We start from the raw sequence: 14,993 nt of genomic DNA, 5'->3' as shown, positions 1-14,993 counted from the left end.
GTGTCTGCATGTTTTTTTCTTTTGCCACATAAATACAAAATGCACACCACAATATTTTCTGCCACCACATATACCATTATTCAGTTCATTTCAATGCAGAAACACAAAACACATAATCTTGCATGTCATGACAGTTATAAGGAGACAAGAAAATAAACTATGTAATTATAAAGTGCACAATCTCTATGAAGATGTGAACATTGTCATACTGATATTCTGTACAAACTGTGAAGTCCACTGAGACAAATGTAACATTTGTGATATTGGGCTATATAAATAAATATTGATTGATTGATTGATTAACAGCTTTTAACATCAATTTATATTAAAATCAGTAAAAAAAATCTATTTATTTTATATTTTCTTCAATAATGTACAAATTAAAGTTTTTATCTTTTTTCTGTAAGCCATTTTTAGACCATATGTTCACATAAATAACATTTAGTTCCAAAAAAAACAAATGCATTCAAACACATCTATGTTGCATAGAATTAAAAATCAATGTTTCTGGAATAAAAAAACAAGGTTGGCACAACAAAATAATTATTGGAAAACTCAGCCACATTCCCTTCATTTTATATTCCCTTGTTACCCTATGGTATAAGATTTAGGTGACATCTTGTTTTAGGTGTGTTTCTTCTGTTATATTTATTTCTTTAAAAAAAATTGCATCAGCCCTATGATATGCCTTAACACAACAACAGTCGATCTGAGGGTCACTCAAAGTGTTTTTTCCCCCTATTCTTTAGATATGGGGGCAACACTATGCAAGATAATTGCGGCCCCATCTGAATGACTGAAAATATGACAACCCCAATGGGCCTGAGTGAGTGTTTTGGTCACAGGCAGTGTACGAGGCTGGTTCACTGTGTTTGGGAGTCACTGACACAAAACAGCTTGGTGAGTTTTACAGCACAGTCAGAAACACAGAGGAACCTTGCCATTTGAAAGGGTAAGAACATTTTTTCTTCATTTGAAATGTTTTTAGGTAAAACTAGGACGGGCGTTACTTACACAGAGAAAGCAGAGCCGTCATACTGAGGTGATGACAGTTGCAGACACACGTATGGTTTTGACACAACTTGTGAATTACATGTCCATACCAACAGTGTAATTACATGATAGGCCACACAGAAAGAAATATTAGCATACTCTAAGCAACAGCCTTAAAGTAAAAATGTCATACACTTGAAACAGATGTAATATACTCTTCTCATTCTCAACAGTTGGCTTGTGACTTTCAACACAGCAAGTGATTTGGACTTTGAAACGCATAACTGCTGGTCCTTGTATTGTAATTCAACCTGCCTAACACAATAGCATGCTAGTGAAATAGCTAAATGTTACTGCTTGTTGACATTTAAAATGTTGTAATCCATCACAGCCCTGTTGAATATCTAATGATGCATCAGTGTGATCAAAGCACTAAAGGAGCTTTTTGTCATGAACATCCATGAGCTCACATAGGTCCACATTCACATAACGGCTATTAAGACTGCCTACACCATAGACTAGAGCAGCCTACTGGATTGTCAGTGCGTCACTCACAGCCTCAAACAGACTCTATTTTGTATTATATATGATCTAGTAATATGAGAACAACTCTTGTACTGTATATGTTATTAGATATATTCTGCATCTGATATCTTTGTATATTATTTAAACATCACACTGTACAATGTGGTTCTCTGATATGCTCTGTAATCTGCATGTGTGATATCTACAATCTGTGCTGTACATATTCTATCATCACATAGCAAAAGTCATCTGTCTGACTTTGTTGTTTTATATTTTTCCATAAAACTAAAATACTTTCATACAGAAAAAATATGCATTCCTTCATATTTAACATTTCAAGACCACTGATGTCCACACACATCACAACCATCATATGGACATTTCAAAAATGACTCTCAAATGAAAAAAACACAATGCAAATGTGGGTGATTTCTTTTTCCGTTTTTCCCTCTGAGAGATATGTTAGCTTAGTTGCAGAGCCCTAAAACAACATCATGTCGATCATTGAATTGGAACCATGGTAATGGACATCGCTGCTCACACAGCCGTAGTGCTGCTGTGTGTGTTTCAGAGCTTGCTGTGGTATTTGCATGTTTGCATCCTACAATCACAGTCAGCACAGAATCGATATGGGAGGAGGTGGACATGTGTGCTGGCAGTGTTGGAAAGATACAATTGTAATGGTATTAGAAGATAATTTCCTCCTTAACACTCGTGAACTTAAATATATTTGTTTAGTTCCTCTTTTGAAATATTTTTCTCTTGTCTTGTTGTCAGAAATGGATCTCTGAACACATCCTTCACCTTTTCTCCAGCTTGTTGTTGTGCTGTTCAGGGGTTGGTCTGATTGGAGCTAACAAACAACTTGTGCCAGCTGACCACTCTCTTTCTCATGTCCACCTTGTCCAGCCAGATGTAGGCTTCTCCTATCAGGGTCTTCTTCATGAACTTGCCTCCGTTGGACACCAAGAAAAGCTGATAATACATCGGAGAGAAACACATTTGTCATGACTTACTCTGTAGTTATCTGATTGATAGTGTTTATGCTTTGTCAGCTCAAGAACCCATTTCATCTTGAAACGTGCACGGCTAAAAGCATGTTATTCAGCATGAATAATGTAAGCACCATTGGGTGAAGAGGTTACAACCCAACAAAGTGTCATCTATTGATTAGGTAAGCCTTCAAATTGAGATGAAATATAGACAAATTAAGATTGTCCTGTAAAACAAACAACACTATCAGAAAATGCATTCGTATTTCTTACATATTACATCTATGTTTCTATTGCATTAGTTCAAAAAAGAGTCAGTGAGCATGTTTTTCTTTTATATTCCCCAGTATTTATTGAACTGCAATTGTCTGTGTTGAATTGACGTTTTATAGAATTTACCAGCAATTTATACCTGCTCATTTCCTGCCTCCCCCCACGAGGAGGTTTTATATGTACAGCTGGTACATGAGGCAGCAGACCAGTTTATTTACCATTGTGAGGTTTATGACCTGTTTTGTCAGAAGTAACAAGCCTCCAGTTTTAATAACTGCAATACCATTTTAGAGATGCTGGATGTAAACTAACCTGATGAATACACCAAATGACTGCAAAGCTTTTCATTTTCTATAATTATTAGACCAACCAGATATGCTAAAAATCATGTATAGTGATCAATTTGAAGCATACTTGATAGGTGGACAAAGGGTGTCCTTGTGTGTTTTATTGTACCTGTATGGAGTGTCCAGTTGTGTTTAGGGGGAACCTGAAGGTCTCATTGAAGGAGGGCTCTCTGTCATGTCGACACACTCTGGTCTTCTTCTTGATGATCCTTTTCTGAGTGGCTACATTTACCACATATAGCTTCACATACAGGTCTAAGGGCAAATCAAGATAAATGAAGAATAAGGATTAGTGATGCTGCAAACTATTTAGAGTTCTAAAAACACATAGATACTGCCATTAATGCATGTGCAAAAAAACAGACTACTTCCAGACCTGGTAGGTGGTCGGGGCTTTTGAACTTGTAAGTGATGTTTCTGCATTGAAGGATCTCCAAAACCAGTTGGTCCCCTTCTGTCTTTACCTCCTTCTTGAGAGCCACCTTGATCTCGCCTATTACTTGTGTTTTACCGGCTGAAAAAAGAAATGAAAAGAGGTATTGGGTGATCAGTTTTTGGAAATTTCTACATTTGGATATTGCTGGCTGAATTTTTTGTTCCCAAAGGCACATTCCTATGGTTGCACAGGAAAGTGATATATTTAAATGATTTAACAATAATGCATTGTTAAACCTGTGCTCAAAGCATAATGTACTCGGAGCATAACCACATTTTAGCTGTTTCAAATTGGGCATATCAACTGTCATGCTTCTCTATTGATATTTAAATGTAAGCGTTTTACAAAGAAAGGCTTGTTTAACTGTGTTAAATGAGTCATCAGGCACCATGGAAATGACCTCATGACCCTCATCTGTCCAACAACTGCCACGCAACAGCCTAAAATGACCTTGGGCCCTTTGTTACAAATTGTAACTAGAGAAGAAAGGGAGGCACCATGACACCTGAGCTACATGAAACGTGGATATAGTTATGACAGTGCGTAGGATAGTGTGACATCCACTTCTCTTTTCTCCACCCCAGCCAAGTCATTAGGCTGTGTAAATATTGCCTCTTGACAATAAGCACTTAACTGAGCATTTGACTACATATTTAAATAGTCATTATGAAAACACGGTTTAATAGTTGTTAAAAGACTGTCTATGTAAATGAACAAATAAATAAATAAATAATGCTGTTATATGAAGTACCCAGCAGATGGAGACCTACAACCAAGTTTCATCTGTTAACAGAGGCCATTTCTGGAACTTGCCTTCATTTTCCGGGGTCCCTAGTTGGTGTTTGTCTGTGCCGTTAGGAATAGTCTTTCCGCTGTGAGAAACAAAACATATGAGCATCATAAGACATTATGAATGAGGGATTAATGTCAGCCTCAAGCCTTACTGGATGTGGTTCGAATGAGCTATAAATAGTCTTACATGCGTGGGACTTGAAAAATGGCACTGTCCACTCCAGTGTCCTCCCCATCTTCCCCATCCAGACCTCCATATGCGTCTCCAACAAGACTCGGGGCCGACAGCACCACTGACCCTGAGACATCAGCCAGTCGGTGTCCTGGTCCTTAGGATGGCAAGAGAAAGTGTGATGGTAGTGATGAAATGATGTATGTATTTATGTGTGTGTGTGTATGTATGTATGTATGTATGTATGTATGTATGTATGTATGTATGTATGTATGTGTGTCTATCTATCTATCTATATGTAGTTTATCTGTGCCCACATGGCACATCTTTACTGACTCATGCAACAGAAATGCTTTACACCCCCAGCTATCTCTCACTGACAGTGCTACTGTCTGTCACACATAACTTTGACTGAGCATCACATGACAGCATATCAGGGGAAGGCAGATAAGTGTAGATGACAGCTTGTCCTTGCATTTAGCAGTGCTTTGTAAAGGACCTTGGTTAACTCATCAAGCCCACAGTAGACTTCAATTAAGGATACTACGTTTATTTCACAAATGAAAATGAATAGGATGTGATCATTTGGATGTCCTCTGATATATTTCCTTTTTATTCTTGGGTCCTGGCTGCTGCTGAGTTATGCTCATAGAGTAGTGTGATTAGTTCAGAGAATATGTGAAGTGTTTCTGTCTAGCTTGGGATGGATTTACTGTACACGACATTTTTCTGCCAGCGTTTCCTTTAAAAAAAAAAGACTAATAGAAGCCCGATCTGTGGCACCAGTAGCTGGGGAGTAGGTTTATCTCTAGACATAAAAACATAATTATCACAAAAACAACGCAACAACAAAATACCAAAACACACATGCACACTCAAACTTTAACAGACTTTAATGAATGAAAATAATTAAATGAGAAATATTTTTATAAATTAAATGTTTTTACACATTTGGTTATATGTCTTGATTTAGTTTATTATCAATAACTCATTGTTGTTTTTAGTGTTATGGTTGATAAATTAGGATTAGTCATATTTAGCAGTACATTTTTCCTATGTTGCCTCACCTTCCCCACCTGCTCCTCTCATGGTTAGCTGACCGCTTTACTGTCATTGGCCGGTGAGAGCGCGTCCTGTTGACTGTGTTTCCTGGTTTGACTGGCTCAGTCTCAGATTTGTTTCCACTTTGTTTTAGGAGGCAATTTTGGGAGAGGATTGGGTAGGGAGGGGAGCCAAACCTGTGTGTGTCTTTGTGCATTTTCTGTGACTAATCTGAGGGTTCATTCATATGGCACACACATGCACACACACAGAGCGACTGCAGCATCACAAAGTCCTCAGTGGCCAGGGAATAGTAGCCAGGGAAGCTGCAACTGCATGCTTAAATAGTTCTGACAGTGGGAAAACATATCTAAGGAAGGGATGACAGCATAGTACTTTATTTTGAGGACACCACACTAAAATGATGCATAAACATGAATCGATATTGTTAAAATTATGTTAATACGGACCAAGAGGTTTGGTTTCTTGATTTGGGTTAGAGATCTGCATGTAGACCATGTAGAATATGTTTGGGACTGGCACATGCAGAATTAATGTAGAAACAGGGGTTCGGGGGCTCTTATTTGTAGCTAATTAAATATAAATGTTTCTTTAGTTTTGTGGTAAGATTGACCTATACTTCTGTGTATGTAACTCACAGCAACATATCAGCTTAATGTCCTACTTAAGATACCAAAGTAGGTAGCAAAATGTTTAACAGATGGGAAATATCAAACACTATATTTTATTTAGTGCACTGTATGTGCCAGATTTATAAATATTTAAATGAAGATTTAAAGACATTATGCAGCAAGTTGAGGATTTGATATAGCTCACTTATTTTGTTTAATAACTTGGGTTTTGTTTAGTGAAAGAAGGATTGATCTAGCTAGGAGGAGTACATACAACTTAAGAGATGTTTGTTTAAAAACAAATATTTTTGTGCTCACAAAAAAGGCAAAGGTAGAATGTTAAGGAGGTAATCGCACAGCGGTTCAGGTTTTTTTCGATCAACATACAGTAGCTTGCATGCACAGGAAAAAGGAAGCATGTCACAGGAAGTGTATCATGGGTAGGGGTGGGATTTACTTGGTTGCAGGCGGGACTGTTGCACAGCCGCCTCGGCAGCAGCAATGGCTATCCCAGCATCCTCAAGGTGGGCCTGAGTGACGCTGCTCTTGCTTTGGCTTCTGGAGGGGCCATGGGAGCGCAGTTGGCCGTCAGAGGAAGACTTGGAGCTGCCTGGGCTGCTGTGTGACTTTTCCAAAGGCAACATCTGCATGTCTGCAGGAAGATGAGATAGTGGGTTATGACTGCTACTTTAACAAGAAAGATGTAGATGAATTCACACCGTTAACAGTATTATTTTGTTCTGCTCCACAGCAGCGGCCATGTAGCACTTGACGAGCGCATAGAGTGTAATTATTGCAGTCAGGAAATTATTCCCATTTATGTTTCTATGGTAACAGCCTCTTTCTTTATGAGAAATAATTAACAGACAAGATCAAGAATCACAGTTTTTGACCCAAACGCCTGCCAAAGAAAATCTGTGTCATTGCGGCGATTCACAGAAATTATGGAAATTGAGGGTGTATACAGTCTTCCGACGCTAACAAATAAGTTATTAGTGGAGACTTTTTTTTACCTTTTGCTGGGTCAGGGAAGATTCCATGACTTCTGCTCTTGATGACAGAGTTCTTTGGTGAATCTTGACTCCCGTCTGGTCCCTGTCCTATACCAAGCCCCATCCCAGGGCCTGACATATGGCCTAGGCTGTGTCCCTGACCATAACCCTGACCTGACCCAGACCCTGGTGGGCCTTGAGCAGCATGGTGGGCTTTGCTGTGCTCAATGCTCTCACTCTGCTCGTTCAGAAACAGCCAGCGAGGAGTGTTGTCTAGCTGGGTAGTGTTCGACAAGTCAATCAACACCTAAGACACAATTAACATACAAACACACACCGTTAGGATGAAACAAAACCATTAAAAACTCAAAAACCAAAGCTCATCACTCAGGTACAACAGGTATAAAGGCTGCATCTCAGGTCGATTATTTTCATTTCCTCGCGCGTCGGTCCTCGGTATATCCGGAAGTTGATTTGTCTGCGCCATCTTGATTACCGTCCCATGGCGCTTATTTCTGCCGGAGGATCGAGGAGCGAGGAGCGATAATGGAGGAGCGATAATGGAGGAACCACCAGACCATCCTCCGATGAAATCCTCAGATACTCGCCCCGCCCCCTTACTGTGTATCGCTCACTGATTGGACGATGCAGTGCATGCACTGATGTGATGCTTCTTGACATGAGATCAGTTTCCCAGTGTGAAGAAAATACATGAACCTCACGAGAGTCACTCCTCAGTTTATACTGTGTTTTGTTTCAATTAATGTTTCATTTAGTTACAAAAAACATTTAATTCATTTATTGGAAACATTTTCATGATCGCTTTTTTCGTTTATGCGTTTTACGAATGGCGTATATCTTTTTTGAGAATGAGTTCTTATTTTATTTTATTTATTTGGGTCTACAACAGATGATACACATGTTTATGTCAGTAAATGTGTACTAACAGAGGCGGGGGTGTGTGTGAAAACAACAGGGACAGAGCTGCTGTCAGACATCAGCTGTGCGGTGTTATCACAAACGGACGTCGCTTCACGTGTCGCTCCGGAGGAAAGGACGTCCCATTACTCTTAAAACTAATTTCCCTGCTTCTCGTAGTTCCCTTGTGTCTCTCCATGCTTCCCTGCTGGGAGGGACTAAAGGCAGGGAAACTACGCAAGTGAGGGACGCAAGGATTCCATTTCATCGACCTGAGATGCAGCCAAAGGGTCCCAAGGGAAAAGGGAGTAGAATTTGGATGGTAGATAACATAAAAGCATATTCAAACAGTTTTTGCTACAGAATTGTAATGCATACAGAATTTAGCACGAGACGAATAGCACTTCTTGCAAAAAAAAGGTAAAGGCATGTAGCAAAGATTGACTACAGAATTTGAGCGAGGGAGATAAGGCTCGTATTATAAAGTTGCAAGAAAAGCTTTTGTCATCAAAAAAAGAATGCCGCTGTTTACTATGTGTGAGTCAAGCATTGGACGTTTTGAGTTTTTTGTTGAGATTCCAAAAGCACTCACTTCTCCCAGGAAGTCATTGGAAGATGATCTGTCATAGTCCCACACAGTCACCTCCAGCGTCTTTTTCTTTAACTGGATAGAAAAAGTGAAGGAGAAAGGGAAACAGATTATGACGATGGTTTGTGCATATGTATGTGTGAGGGAGATAACTGTGTGTGCGTAGGCCTGCGTTTGAGTATGTGTGAGTGGAGAAAGTGTGAAAGAAAACAAACCTAGAATGGTTATTGACTTTAATATGCTCGGAAGATAAGGACTTACATTAGATTTGGTTTGTTCCAATACATGTACATAACCTTGTGAATGTGTATATTGGTATGTGTAAGGGGAGATTGCAACATATATCAGGGGTGAATGGTTGAATGAGTGATGCCGCAGCAGTTTTAAGAGTGGCAGGCTCCAGCCATCAGAGATGTGATTAACAGAAGGAAGCCCCAGAGAGTCCAATGAAGGCCTCTATCTGACCACTAAAGCTACTGCATCTGCACTTCCTCACTGTTGTAATTACAGTATGTGTGTACACAAACAACACAAGCAAACACAGACATCAATGAAGAAAACACAAGCACCCATACGCACACGAACTAACAGTGTGACAGAAAAGCACACAGGCACAATTACAATGTTTCTATAATTATTTGTGTTGAATTGATATGCAGTTAGGCTGTCTGTGTTGATGCAGTGTGAGAGCAGAAATGATGCATGTTAAGTTGAGTCTTTGCTGATAAGAGGTTGCACAGGGATATGGAGGACAGCCCTGCGGAAAAGGCATATGGACAGAATCCTAAGAAGAGTATAATGAGACACCAACGTCACCTCAAGTGGCCCGAAGCACAAACACTGACTGCACAAGCATGACAAAGGGAGAGTTTGTGTGTAAGGTGTTTGATAATGTTATTCTGCACAGTACCTGCTCCAAATGAATGTTCTTGTAGATGACAGTCTGGTTCCATTCTGGGTTCATGGTCTTCTGGGCATACTTGGTCCTTCTCTTGTTATCAGCACTGATAAGTCATGATATTCAGAATGATTGGTGGTCAGTAATAAATTTAAATTTCTCTTCCCTGCCTGACCCCATGGCAAACATTTACTACACTATGATATGCTCAAAAACTGTGGGCTGAATAGATGCTTGTAAAATCTCCTGCTCTGGAGACATCAGAAACAATTTCAAATGACAATGTTCAAATTGTCTTGGATGACTTTACAAAATCACAAAGCACTTCAGAGATAGAAGCTGAGAAGTGTTAAAAGTGAGAGGTATGGAGAGAAAAAGCAATGACAGGAGTTTTCTTAAACGACATGAAATTGAGCAGATAATAAGACGAACAACAAAGGCCACAACAAAAGGATGGAGAAGCACTTTGGAGACATAATTTACAGAAAGAAAAAACGAAACACCAACGAAAAGCAAAGATCAGCACCACGCTACCTTGCATTCTGGACAACCATGACTTGGCTGAGGGAGTCCAGAAGAGGAAGAGGAGGGCAGATATCACAAACAAGAAAGCAAAAACACAAAAAACAGTCAGAGAAGCCCAGAGAGCTTAAATAAAAGGCAGTAAAGGATAGAGAGCTGAGGCAATCAATATTCTCTGCAGGTGCACTGTTTTTGTGCCCAAGCAATGTATGTGACGCAAGACCAAAAAATCTCACAATGATTCCAACTGGCTCATGGGTGGATGACTAATTCACTATTCTGAACTGTTGCTCGATGTACCGTGGCCGTGCACTCTACCCACAAATACATTTCAAAATACTCTTCAAATGAAACAGCAGGGGAACAAAAAGGCTCTCCTGTATAGCTTTCATTCTAAGTATGCAATAGAGGGGTCTTATAATCTCATAAACACCTCTAATGGGTTTTTTATCTAAGAGCAGATACGGTTACAGAGTAGATAAGGCTATATCGATCCTTTATCTTGCTATTCACAGGCTCTTTGTACGAAGCTATTGGGTGGATCAGGCGAGAGAAGTAAAAGCAGGACATACAACTAGTGGAAAATAAAAAAGTCTAGCTTAGAGTATGATAGCATACACATAATGCTGTCTATGACCAGATAATTTAACATATTATAATGTTTCAGTATGGCAAATTATCTCCTCTCACAACTTCCTATGAGGTATACAACACCCATCCAGAAATCGAAAGAGATTGAATCAAATTGAATCAAATTAAACTACAACTGAATGCCTCATATCATCATGTCCAGTCTCATTCTCTCAAACAAGCTCAGGTAGTTAGTCAATTTCGTACAAGACACAATATAAGGTCAGAAAGAAACAGGGGGAGAGTAAACAAGACAGACACAGAAGCAGAAAGGCAGACACAGACCAGACAGTCATGAACAGTGAAACACAGTCAGAACTCACCCTCTCCCAGGTAAGAGGTAGACCTTGACAAACGGGTCAGAGTAGCCGTCGTTGTCCCTCTGGGCCAGGTTTCTGGCCTGCAGAACATGCACGATCAAGTTTCCCAGGTTCTTGTCATAGTTGATCTGGAGCTGAGGGGAAAAGAGTGGAGGGGAAGCTATGTGAGGCAGACTTAACTATGGATGAAAAGTATCTAGTACTTTTTGTGTTTTAATACCTGAATTTCTCCAGTGATGGGATGAGGTATCCTCATTACCTCTGTTATCGGCTACAGAAATAGGAGAGAGCATACAATGGTTGAAAAATGATTCTTTCATGACTTGACCCACAAAGAAAAGTTCAAGCAAGCCATTCCTCTGGGATTAGGTTTTGTTAAAAGGTGCTTTGACCTAATTTGACCTCTCTCTATTGTAATCTTACGGATGAATGGGTTGTCCTTGTAGAAAAGATGCTGAGTAAAGATTTCTCACCGTATCTATGGGCCTCAGGAGAGATATTACTATCTGAGGAGTGCAATTTACTTGAAAGGTCCTCTAGTGAATTTTGAGAAGGTTAATTAATTATTTCATTTTTACATAATCATTAGTGAACATTGTATTTTACAGTTTAGATAATTAAGTACAAATATATTTCCGCTTGACATTCATCTCCATTTATCATTCCATAATGCTTCCTATTTTTTCTATCAGTTTGACATGCCTTTCAATGAAAATACATGTAAACATTTGCATATATTTCCAATTTCATGCAGACCACCCTAGGTCATGTAATGTAACACACTATATTTTGTTCCATTATAATTGTCCTGTTGAACACAGTCACACTGTTTGACCTTCACATGCCACCTTCCATTTTGAAGTGTCATGTATATATGATTTAATGTTGATGGAGGTCCATGAGAGATCAAAAAGAGTGCTGCTTATAACAGATCCATACTATTATTCATTTAGAATACATTGTTGTTTTACACAATTTATCTATTTCAACTATATACAACTAAAAAGTGTGCCTGTTATGTGGCAGCGAAATATGCAAGTCTTATCCACAACCTTGTGTCGTTGTTTCTTGTTTATGGCTGGGGATGCAGGCTGGCCAGGGCTTGGCACACCACTGGAGGCAGCTGAGCCAGTACCAGAGTGGAGGAGGGCAGAACGATCCAGTGCAGAGAGGATCCCCAAACCCCCAGACCCGAGCCCTGTTCCAGCCAAACCAGGAGCCAGTTGCTGGGACACCTTCTGCAGTTCTGCTGCCAATTGATTAGGATCCACACCAGGGGAACGCTGCCCACCTACTGAAACAAATGAACACAGTAATTCACCTTGAAATTATGTGAAATAGGCACACAGATATATGCATGCATGCAGACACATCAACAAATCCTTGTACATACCAGCCTTAAGCTGGACATGGTGCTCCAGGGCTTGTGGGTGCTCAGGGTCAGACAGCATATCAAGGTCGCTGTTGGATCCATAAAGGACATTTATAAAGGAACATAAACCAGTGTGTTATAGCAGTTATCAGTCAGAGGGTGATACTTGTCAGATGAAGGGATGTGGAATAAAGAGGAGGGAAAGGAAGGTGGAGAGAAGGTTGTGAAGTTACCATATTGCAGCTAAACATATTGGAGTTTCAGAGGGATAGAGGGGTAAATGATGACAGATGTAACTCACAGTCTAACACAGATCTCCGCCTCGGCACATGGCTGGCCCACGATGCACTGCACTTCTTCATAAGTCTTTCCCATCAGAAGGATTCCGTTCCACTCCAACACCTGCATTCCTGTGGTGTGATGAAAGCAAGCAAGCAGATTCAGAGTCAAAAGTGTGTTATCAATTCCCACACAATATGTTGTAGACTCAGTCTAGGCTAATTCATTTCACCCCTCCCTCTGCATGAAACGAAGCGTGATGATATGGAAAGTGCTTTGCCTTTACATAGAGGTAATATAATTTCTTGAGCATAAAGCTTCTAAGTCCCATTGAACAAGAATAATCTATATTTCCAAAATAATTTGTCCTTCAGTTCAGACATAACAGGTTATTTGTGGTGACTTGAATCATTATTTATCATTATAAAAACCTAAAAAACAAAAAAAACGTTGTGTATCTCACGTGGTCTTGAAATTACGCGAGAACACACTAGTTAATGATTTCCCTGTTTGGCCTAACTTGGAGATGGCCAATCTGACGCACACTTTACAACGTAAGTCAATAAAATGATAGTGTAAATGTGTAAAAAATTAAATACAACAAACAGTGCGTCCTTGGTTGCACTACTGCAACGGGGAAGTAAAAAGGGTAAATATAGAGGTTTGTTACAACTATTAGCCTACGTAAGAACGGAAATGTTAAGGCTGTGAGTGAGCGTGTGCGTGCGCGCGCGCTTGCCTGGTTGCTTGCGTGGCCCTCAGTTAATGAGGAGCCGCTACATTTTGAAGTGCACACTGCTCCATGTATCTTACGGTACGTCCACACAGCAGCTTTAAAAAAATCTTCCAACGCTTCTCTGCCCATTGACGTTGAATGGGGATGACGTCACTTTGCCTCGCTTTTCGCCGACCTGCATTGTGGGGAAGCAAAGCGAAGATTTCCAGGATTTTCACGATTTTCGGGATTCAAAAGTTGAGCAATGTTCAACTTTTGAAGTTGAGCTGGAAGCGTCAGCCAATCAAATCCCGTTTATGCAAATCTGACAGTACAAGCGCTAGCCAATCAAACCGCGTGCAAGCTGGGAGAGCCAGACCGCAGTTCATTTCCTCATATTCCAAACGAGAAATTACGGTAGCAAATCACCCGGTTCTTTACGACCAGAACTATTTACCGGGATACAAACCGGAGGAACCAGGCATGGAGGGAGGTGGCAGAGACAGTGGGTGAAACTGGTAGGTTTTCACCTGTTTGGAGAGTTTATATCCAGTTTACTTCGTTTTAAACATTGCTATTGCTTTGTATGTCGGGGGCGGGAGATTCATGTGATTGGTTGTTGGTCGCGTTGCTCGCAAAAAATCCCCAAGCTTTCAGACACGCCCACCTCCAAGATTTTCAAGATTTTTTTCAAAGCTGCTGTGTGGACGGGCAGTAAGTGTTGTCCATTTGTTTTGGTTATGTCAAAGCAATAGAATATTTATTTCTTGTGGAAAAGGTACATCTTGCTCCAGATTTATTACAAGGGTCATTGATTGGTTAATATTTTGAGATTCTTGAGGTTTACTTTGATCATATTGTCTCAATTTGCTTAAAGAGGGCCTGTTAGGCTCATTTTCAGGTTCATATCAGTATGTAGTGTCTCTACTGTGACATGTCTCCATTCTTTAATACGAAAAGCTCTTTATTTTTCTCATTCTGCCTGTGTAGTGTGTACTGCCACAAAAAGCACAATAGGGCATCTCATACCATGTTCATGTCATATTGAATATGTTATTACTGTTTTCCGAGTTATAATTCCAGCCAGGAAACTCTTCATATGCATCTGCTACTATAGTGCTACTTGAGGGCCTGGAAAAGGCCAAAAAAAAATATGGACGCCTAAAGGCAGCCAAAGTATTTTTAACCTTCCAATACCCACGCATAGAACTGCGTATAGTCGTTCATTGGCATAGGCATTGGGACCTTTTCCATCTCTATTGTATGTGGCTTGAGAATTGAAAACGTAGATCAACACAATGTTCTCTGACTATGAAGAGGGTCAATTAAAGTGGTTAATGATGATGAATAATAACGATGTTACCTTTCTGTCTCCATGACATACAATGGGCGGAATTGGAAATGTTCCAGCAGTTCTTGACATGGACATGAATAAAAACGATACTTCAGCAAACTCATGACTGGATATTGCAGTAAGTTCATAATTAGCATCTCTTAAGAGGGAATAATGAACCTCATTCATGCTGTGGGTGCAATCAGGAACATACGGGGGGGG

At 40.0% G+C, this 14,993-nt stretch overlaps 1 protein-coding gene across 1 annotated transcript in view; it reads right to left on the bottom strand.

Annotated features, from left to right (window-relative positions):
- Positions 1-371: 371 nt before the first annotated feature.
- Positions 372-14,993, bottom strand: part of LOC104955111 (protein piccolo) — a 48,971-nt gene continuing 34,349 nt past the window's right edge. Inside the window, exons 17-30 of the mRNA XM_010782341.1 lie at positions 12,746-12,854; positions 12,466-12,533; positions 12,125-12,366; positions 11,293-11,343; positions 11,076-11,206; positions 9,613-9,706; positions 8,706-8,777; positions 7,217-7,502; positions 6,661-6,855; positions 4,546-4,687; positions 4,380-4,438; positions 3,507-3,644; positions 3,240-3,385; positions 372-2,493 (exon numbers count right to left, since the gene is read on the bottom strand). Of these exons, the coding sequence (XP_010780643.1) occupies positions 2,350-2,493; positions 3,240-3,385; positions 3,507-3,644; positions 4,380-4,438; positions 4,546-4,687; positions 6,661-6,855; positions 7,217-7,502; positions 8,706-8,777; positions 9,613-9,706; positions 11,076-11,206; positions 11,293-11,343; positions 12,125-12,366; positions 12,466-12,533; positions 12,746-12,854 (1,877 nt within the window). The 3' untranslated portion in view covers positions 372-2,349. The remainder of the gene's footprint in view (positions 2,494-3,239; positions 3,386-3,506; positions 3,645-4,379; positions 4,439-4,545; positions 4,688-6,660; positions 6,856-7,216; positions 7,503-8,705; positions 8,778-9,612; positions 9,707-11,075; positions 11,207-11,292; positions 11,344-12,124; positions 12,367-12,465; positions 12,534-12,745; positions 12,855-14,993) is intronic.

The sequence above is a fragment of the Notothenia coriiceps genome, unplaced genomic scaffold (genome assembly GCF_000735185.1).
Source record: "Notothenia coriiceps isolate Sejong01 unplaced genomic scaffold, NC01 NC01_scaffold00024637, whole genome shotgun sequence".
NCBI classification, from domain to species: Eukaryota; Metazoa; Chordata; class Actinopteri; order Perciformes; family Nototheniidae; genus Notothenia; species Notothenia coriiceps.
The sequence above is the reverse complement of the archived record's forward strand: the minus strand, read 5'-3'. Positions and strand labels throughout refer to the sequence as shown.